Genomic DNA, 8,410 nt, shown 5'->3' on the forward strand with positions numbered 1-8,410 from the left:
AACCCAAGGATCCTAAGGCTCCACCTTCATCATTTCTCATTACAGCTTCACCCTTTATTACAGATATAAAAGTGAAACAGCTATAGAACACCTGATTTTTAAAGAACATGTAAAACATATTACAAGTAATTTAACTAAATTCATAATAACCATCCGCTTCCAATCAAGAAAAATAATTAGAGCTCCTGTATGCAGTGATAACAGTGATATTCAGGTGGAAGTAAACAAAATAAAGAAACTATACATTCGGCTCCTTATCAAACACGACGTTTGAAGCCAAAAAACCTCAAACATATATAGGACCAACCACGAGAGTCAATTTATTTAATGTTAAACTTAGTTTCACGCAAATACAAAGACTATGGCATAAAAGTTTGGCTGTTGAACTGGACCGTTCAAGGTTGCTATCAAGCTATTAGCAGCTCTACGAAGCATTATATTACAAAGAGACATGCAAACATACCTTTATCTTTGCTTTTCTTTTTCAATTCTTCCTCTTTACTTTCTCTGTCCCAGAAGAACGAGTTCTTTTTTGCGACATTGTTTTGCTTACTAGATTAGGATGGATGGATGGATGGATGGATCCCAAGCACCGGTGGAAGATAATATAGATATATCTATATCTATATATATATATATAAAGATATAGATATAATTTTAAGCTGTGCAGTTTTAACCCATATGTTTACTTTAATCAAATTCAATCCGCATAGCAATGAAAAGGGAAAAAAAATCATTCTGCACAAACCTTTTATTCTTAATATTTTAAACAAATGATTCAATTATTTAGTTTCAGTACAAAATACAGAACAACTCAAATGGGTGCTCCTGAAAGAATTTTCCAAGAGTACTGCATTAATGCATCACTTTTTTCACGATTATTTCAGTCATTACACACCATATAAGGTCAATACGTTTTTCTATTTCAAAAGTACACCAAAGTCCTAATGGTTTCATACTCTATTAAAATGAATGAACATACAGCAGTAATACATAAAAAGAAGATAGACAACAAAACAAGTTCACATTAAAACATTATCCAAGAAGATTGCAATGTTTGAGCCTTTTAAAATTAAATAAAACAGTTTCCGCTCACAAAGGGCAGAGAGGCTAGAAGAGGTATTTTGAGTGCAGTTAAACAGAAATCTGAATCTTGTGCAAACTGCACTACATTATACTTACTTCTCTGTGCTATGGAAATGAATCTTGTAATAGTACTAAATGGAAGAGGGTAATCATATGGTGGAAGTGGTCAAAGCGTTTTTTCTGACATCTTGTGAACCAAGAAGTCCATCAGTCTTAGACTCCAACCTTTCTGAGTAACAGTAAAAGTAGGATCCTCCAAACAAGACGAGGTAGAGAAATGTCTGCTAAAATCAAGACAAATGGGGAAATCAGTCACTGTTGCATAAAAGTAGCACTAGAAAGTAGTAGTAAATTCATTAAACTTTTCAAGCAGAAATGAACAGAGAACTTGGGTGTTCAACTTTGTGACTGGCCAGTCTGAAACTCCAAAATCATAAACACACTCATAGAATTACTGGTTGTATTAATAACAACACTCCTCAATGTGGAAGCTGTAACTAAAAGAAAACTCAACTTTAGCTACTTTGGTAATAGTGATGTGTTTAAAAATGAAATCAGAGGCAGCAAATTAAAAGCTGAACCTTCTATGTAGGCAAAGCACTTGTTAATTTACTTACTAGGATGAAAGAGCTACACTTTGGACGGTGCTGCTCATTTTGCCAGTTTGCAGTTCTGTTCCTCTGCAGTTGTTTGACTTTATTAAGTTCAATAGGAGGCACTTGCCACAGGACATCAGTTCACACTTGTCTTTGAACATTTTGTTCAGTTAGAGAAGCAGTGGGCTGACAAGGAGCCAGCTTCACCAGACACCAGGACCATTGATCATATTACAGCAAATATGGTACTTTATTCCTTTGAGTTTGCAATACTGGAAATGCTGAAAGCCTTGTAGGAATATTACAGTTAAGGTGAGGTTGCACAATCTATATAGAATACAGACAGAGACTCCAGTTTACTGTTTGTTATGTTAATCATGTCAATCACAAATCTTAGACTTTTAAAATCTCATCTCCAAGTGATTTTTGTCTTTGTCTTTCAGAAATGATTCTGACAGAAATGAAGGAGCCTGGGAACCTAAGGTATGCAGTTTGTAATCTTACAGGGCTGGAAGGCTAGAAAAGTTATTTTGACTCCAGTTAAAGAGAAATGTGAATTAGTAAAATTGAAAATTAAAAACAAAAATCCTACCTCTGAAATTTGATGCAAGTCTTTAATTGCTGCATCCTTACTTTTATCAAGATACTACATTACCTTATTTTAAAAAAATGAATGGCTAAATAAATTTTCTGCTCAAAAAACTGAAGTTTGTGGGTGTGGTGTGTCTGTTACCTCATGCAATGATGACAACAGGCCTCATTGAGGGCGTTTGGTTAGTCCGACAGACAGGCCAACAATTAGTGCGATGACAGCAAGAAGGATCAACAGGGCAAAGGCAAGGATCATGTATTTCTGAAAAGTAAAGTAGTAACAAAAACTTGAAATATTTTGTAATTGAACATAACTTCTTTGAACTTGCATATTTTATGTTTTTATGTTAGACATAAAAAGAACACTTACCCTACGCGATTTCTTCTGGTATCTCACTGCCTTTTTAGTCTCTTCTTTTGCACGATAAATATACTCAGCTGCATTAGAGACATTATTCTCAATGTTGTTCACCATATCCCCCTGTTAAAAGTTTGCATTAGCCCTAAAATGACAATATTTGACAGACATTGTGACATGGAAGTGTCCAGGTAAGCTAATACCTGAGTTTCTACCAGCATTGCCATGTCCATGAACATCACATGAAGCTCCCTGATGCTGGACTCCAGACGCATGATGTCCTGGTGACGGGATTCGATCTCATTTAAGGCTTGACGAGTGATTTGGGAATCAGAAATGATCTGTAGGGAAAACGGGAAAACAAAAATATTATGGACTTTCTGAAACATGCCTAATGGAATTTCCTACATGTATAAAAAAATGCAGCTGATATAAACCTCCATGCAGCCAACTGATCTCAACAAGGCCAAATCAGAGAAACAGACTTTAAATCAATCAGAATAAGACACAAGTATGAATTAACAGACATACATCGGATGTGAAGATTGATGGATTTCCGCTCTCCAGCATTTCCTCCAGTTCTTCATTGGTGGTCACTCTTCCAGCTACAAATGACATAATTTAAGTCTTTTTCAGAAATCGCCAATCTTAACTCACCAAACAAATTTAACAGGGATTTCAGTAAACCCTCATTGCTGACATGATATATTAATGTGCCCCCATGTTGCCGTTTTTTTTTTTGTTTTATTCAGTTGAAACTGCAACTACAAATTGCTCCATGATTGCTTTTAGATATTTATAACAACTTCCCCTGAGGTTAATTTTTGCTTCTTTAGTCTATTAATCATTACTATGTATTAGTCTGATTTTAAGTAAGCTGTGATGGACTGTTTTTCACAATGACTGCTGGGGATAAACACATGTGGCTGAAGTACACCCCTTGGATAACAGATGTTTATTTAGAGCTACAAGAACACACAAGTAAGAGACTGCTGTGTTTTTGTTATTGATCAACTCCATAGCAACATCTCTAAAACCTAGATGGATGTAATCTGTGCTGGCAGCTAACATCCTTCTGTCCAGACCATAAAGGTCTGCTGTGAAACCTACGTCCTGCTGCTGTAGTCCATCTCTGAAGCAGTAATGAAAGTTATGATGATGATGGTCATAAGTGGGTCAAAACAAACAATTATTTACCATGGAGACTAAACAAAGGCCAACAGAGAGACATTGCTGCTTCAGGAGTTACAGTGATTTCTTAAAAAGTGCTGCTTCAGGCTGAATGTCAGGTATTGCTCCACTCCCAAGTGCTATCTGATTACCTAACATCTAAAGAAACATACCGCTTTGCTGATATCCTGTGGACAACAGAAACAACATTTTATTTCATTTACTTGCTACTAGTTTTTTATAATTAGATTTTATTGCCGCTTGTAATTCTGACAGAACAGTAGAGGTTCTATTTCTTCCCAAGATTGATAACGTTTTAGGTACAAAGGACCTTGACATTGCTCACAAAGAAGCTCCAGCTGAAACACTACAAACAGAAAGCTTTGCCTCCTGTTGTGAAACACTCTCCCTAGAGAGCGAGATCGCTGTGCAGGGGCTTATTGTGTCACACCTCTTGCAATGCCTATTCCTCAGGGACACAAACCGAGCAAAATACACAGAGCAAAGAGCCCGACCTGTCATCTGGTACAAACTCTATCCATTCTGGGTGATTTAAATAAACTGTGTAAGTCTATGTGAGCAGAGATTGAAGATTGCGTGTGTGTTCTGTTGCGCAGGTTACTCGGAGTCCTCTGCCCATTTCCCTGGCAACCTAAACACAGGAGACGTCTCCAGTATCAGTATCTTCTGTCTGCGGTGTGGAGTCATGGAGCCTATCATTAAAGCCACAGGGACTAAGGAAAACAGCTCTATTATATACTTCTCATTATTGTTATGTTGTCAATATGGACATAAAACTATAGATTTGACTGTTATCTCTAACAAAGAAAGTCAAATATTCAGTATGAAATTCTGGGAGCTGTTTAATAACTTTAAATGTTTGCATGCTATGTAGCTCGTAGTGTACAAATTCTACTGTACAGAAATATATACTATACAAGTCTTCTTAAATATTTTGTTTCTGCTTACATTAAAAAAATTCTGTTCCACCTGTCAACCTTCAACCTGTATTCACTTAGTTTTCATAAAAACAACACATCTAAAGTTTGCATGCAGTTGCAAGAGGAAATTAAGCTGATGTTTTGGTCTGTACTTCATAAGTCAATGAAGGATGCACATTCAGAGAATGCACATCTAATATGAATCCCTTACTTATCTCCAGTTGTCTCTGGATCCTTCCTTTGCTTCGTTCCCGAAAGGACACTTGAGTCTCATTGTATTGAGTCATGACTTCCACAAACTTCCTTGACAGCACAGAGTGCTGATGAGAAGATAAGATATAAAGGTAGAAAGTGAGGATTCCCCAAAAGTGGTTCACATTGAGATTTTTAGAATTTAAATAGTTGATTATGCTTTCAGAAATGCTCTGCCAAAAACTGACTGACAGCACCAAATTAAGGTAAGCAACAGCTCAATGGGTGTGAAAGAAGCCACACAGGATTTGTAATTGTTTTTTCACATATCCATCCATTGACTGGCTGTCTGACCTGTGTTTTCTGGATCCTGAAGTCGACAGAAGCCCTGTTAATGACGTCGTCTTTTGGCATATTTTGCTCCATGACTAGCACAGGGACGACAGCATTAACTGACTTCACACAACACATGACAGAAAAGTGCAACAATCACAGCTAAACTCACATTTTAATTTAGTTCGCACCACATTGGCATTCCCTTTGATATCGTTGGTCAGTCCATCTAGCTGACTCTTTGTACCTTCATATGCAGAAAGGAAATACATCAGGTTGTACTTATTGGCAAGAAAAGAAAGTGTCATACTGAATTACTGTCTTTATGTACAACTTGAATCTCCTCTAATTTTATCCTGACACCTATCAACCATCCTAAGATAACAAAATGCACAACTTCTGGGTTTTTCCCCAGTTATCAATAAACAAATACAGATGATGGCAAGACATTGTAATCTGTCATGGACTGTCTTGCTGTTCTCCCTTTTATGCAACAGGAAGACTCTCATGTCCTTTTCAGGGTTCCTATCATTTGTTTAAAATCAAAATGTACACATTTCTTTCAGACAGAAATCTCCAGAAAGTAAATACAGAGGTTTACTGTGGATTTATGATAGATATTTCCGCAGGACGATGGGCAAATCAGTAGATAAGAACAGATAATGAACGGACAGACGGATAATAACACCGCTTATCAGAAGTTACCCATCACGTGGCTTTAAAACACTTGATGTAGTTGTTTATTTTTAATAATAAACAATACTTTCCATACACCTCCATACATAACAGTGTGCAGAGACTTTGAGTGGTCTGTAACAGTGACAGGTGAGATCTCAACCTATAACGGCCTCAGATGTTTGGGGCTGTTTTTTGTTCACAGGTTTCCGTTCCACGAGCTTTTTATTTCTATCCAGAAGTAAAGTAAATCTGTTGGCCAAAAAGCTCCAGTTGAGCCCAAAATAGTTTTGATTACTTCAGCCTTAAGAACCATCAAAAATACTAAAGTCTACTGAACATATGAAGAAACAAACACAGCATTTTTAAATACCTGTATAAAAATAAATAAATAAATAAAAAACTTACTGTGATCTGGATTGGGCGCAGACAGGATCGTGCTGTGCAGCTTCTTCACCTCCTCCACTTGGTAGGAGATTTTATCAATGAGTCCCCTAACTTCCTCCACCTTAATTAGTCGAAAAAGCAGACAAATAACTCATTGTTGTGTGAAGTTAACCCCAATCTTAATATGCATCCAGCCATCCCTACCCTCCTGAAATAACTCTCCATGAAGTCATCACTGCAGTCCTCAGTGACAGCAACCTCCGCTAGTTGACTTTTATTCTGTGAACATTTAAAAACAAGAATGCATTTTTTGTACAACTTGCAGTATCGGCCCAGGCTGAGGTAGCACTTACAGCAGCCAGTTCAGCCAGACGATCCTTCATTACACTCTCCTAGTCCGATCCTTGCATCTCCTTCTCAGGTAATTTCAGCGAAACATATCCCAATCCTTCTTAAAAACCTCCATGTGTGGTCTTACAGCAGGCCCACCATTGTGAGGACTGAAGCTCCGGTGACTGTCGGAAAAGTTCAACTGATAAGATCTCCTTTGACAAGACAACCCTCGCAGAGATGTTGAAGTTGGTACTCAAAGTGGGTTAAAGCGACACCTTTGCAAAACAGCCCATTATAATGTATCTGTAATTTTGTATTTTTTTTTGTAGAGTATATTTACCTCAGGACGACGCTTGAAATCCGCCACAGATCTACAATACCGCCCCACCGTGAATACGCTTCCTTTCCCAGCTCGGTTTCACGTACATAGAAACAACACTCCCCACCTCCACACAACACACACCCACTCTGTCTGCAGAGCAATTAAAAGTCACCCCTCAAAAACTGCTAAATAGACAGACACGACCATTTTGTTTTTGGAGGTCATCAAATATTGGGCAATAAAATTCTTACAAATTTTGTTCAAGCGAGCAAGTTTATGAATGTAATCTATAAGCGGTTGAATTCTATTTTAGTAACAAATTACTAAATATGCTAATATATAATTATGCTTAAACGACGCGGTGCCGTTTGTAAAATTACACAATAAAAAATTAACAACTCTAAGTTGTGACAGAAAAAAACTCTTTTTTTAAAGTTACATTTTCACCATTTTATTCAGACATTTAGCAGAATTTCAACTATTTACTTCACAAGCTAACTATTTAGTTTACAACCCAAATATTTTGCTCCAAATTAAATATTTATTTTTGCAAACTAAATATTTAGCCCGAAAATACATATTTTGTCAATTAAACGTTTAATTTTCTAACTAAATTTGCTTGATAACTAAATATTTAGAATGATAGCCACTACATATTTAGCTCGCAACTAAATACTTAAGTCCAAGCTAAATATTAGCTAATATGCAAATTAGCTTGCCGATAAGCGGAAGTGAAATATCAAAAATAAATGTTGGGTTTTTCTCACTTCTGGATGAACTCTGGCTGCTGGCGGAGCAGAATTGCTCCAGTCGTTGCTCAAGTAATGTGTTGTTGATGTTGTTTTGTTGTATATATAATCGATTTTTTTTTTTAACACGTCCGACGCAATAGTTAAAAACACAGGACTTGCCGATTTCTATAGCAACAGTATCTGAATCGATTTCCGCCAATGAGATCCAGCCAGAACACTTCCGGTTCATGTTCGATTCACTGTTTAGATGTTGGATAATGTCAACATAAACTCGTTAGCGCAACGTTTAACGCATAGTCAGCATAGTCTTCCATCCATCCATGTTTACGGCTGGGCCGTAGTCTTGTGGTTGAGAAGGTCTCTTTCTTGGACCAGAAATTTAAGACTTAAGTTTCCGCGCAGCTTTTAATAGGTATCAGCTGTGATAAAGAGAATCCAAAAATCTGAACCGGAAGTGACCCGCGCCATTTTAGTAGGTAAGCGCATGCGCTGTTCATTGCAGACCTATGACTTCCGAGACCAACAAAAAGATAATATGTGGACATTCTTGACCAATGTTCAAGAATAAGATACACGAACAAAATCGCTGTTGTCAGGAACGAACCGCATTAGACGCAAAATGAAAATATTTCATATAAGCTGCCACCGAAGTGTGGCAGCTTGTGACGTCACAC

General features: G+C 37.2%; 1 protein-coding gene across 4 annotated transcripts; it reads right to left on the reverse strand.

Annotated features, from left to right (window-relative positions):
- Window positions 1-733: 733 nt before the first annotated feature.
- On the reverse strand, window positions 734-8,128 carry stx2b (syntaxin 2b). Of its 4 annotated transcripts, none has more exons than XM_028032675.1 (12): window positions 7,752-8,128; window positions 6,683-6,844; window positions 6,534-6,608; window positions 6,351-6,450; window positions 5,440-5,514; window positions 5,289-5,362; window positions 4,954-5,062; window positions 3,163-3,236; window positions 2,835-2,972; window positions 2,644-2,754; window positions 2,416-2,535; window positions 734-1,370 (listed from the first exon to the last, which is right to left on the reverse strand). In XM_028032675.1, the coding sequence occupies exons 2-11, from the start codon at window positions 6,710-6,712 to the stop codon at window positions 2,440-2,442; spliced, it is 882 nt and encodes a 293-aa protein (XP_027888476.1). In that variant the 5' UTR covers window positions 6,713-6,844; window positions 7,752-8,128; the 3' UTR covers window positions 734-1,370; window positions 2,416-2,439. The 4 variants fall into 4 exon arrangements, with proteins under 4 accessions (XP_027888476.1, XP_027888473.1, XP_027888472.1 ...); XM_028032672.1 differs by lacking the exon at window positions 7,752-8,128 and adding an exon at window positions 7,003-7,158 and having other exon boundaries at window positions 734-1,367; XM_028032671.1 differs by lacking the exon at window positions 7,752-8,128 and adding an exon at window positions 7,003-7,158.
- Window positions 8,129-8,410: the final 282 nt, after the last annotated feature.

The sequence above is a fragment of the Xiphophorus couchianus genome, chromosome 12 (genome assembly GCF_001444195.1).
Source record: "Xiphophorus couchianus chromosome 12, X_couchianus-1.0, whole genome shotgun sequence".
NCBI classification, from domain to species: Eukaryota; Metazoa; Chordata; class Actinopteri; order Cyprinodontiformes; family Poeciliidae; genus Xiphophorus; species Xiphophorus couchianus.

What these genes read in the sequence shown, in the direction of transcription:
- stx2b (XM_028032675.1), bottom strand. Translation starts at nt 6,712, where the DNA reads ATGAAGGATCGTCTGGCTGAACTGGCTGCT. An exon ending in GTCTGGCTGAACTGGCTGCT is followed by an intron (nt 6,609 to 6,682) that starts GTAAGTGCTACC and finishes AAATGTTCACAG; the next exon opens with AATAAAAGTCAACTAGCGGA. An exon ending in TGGAGAGTTATTTCAGGAGG is followed by an intron (nt 6,451 to 6,533) that starts GTAGGGATGGCT and finishes CGACTAATTAAG; the next exon opens with GTGGAGGAAGTTAGGGGACT.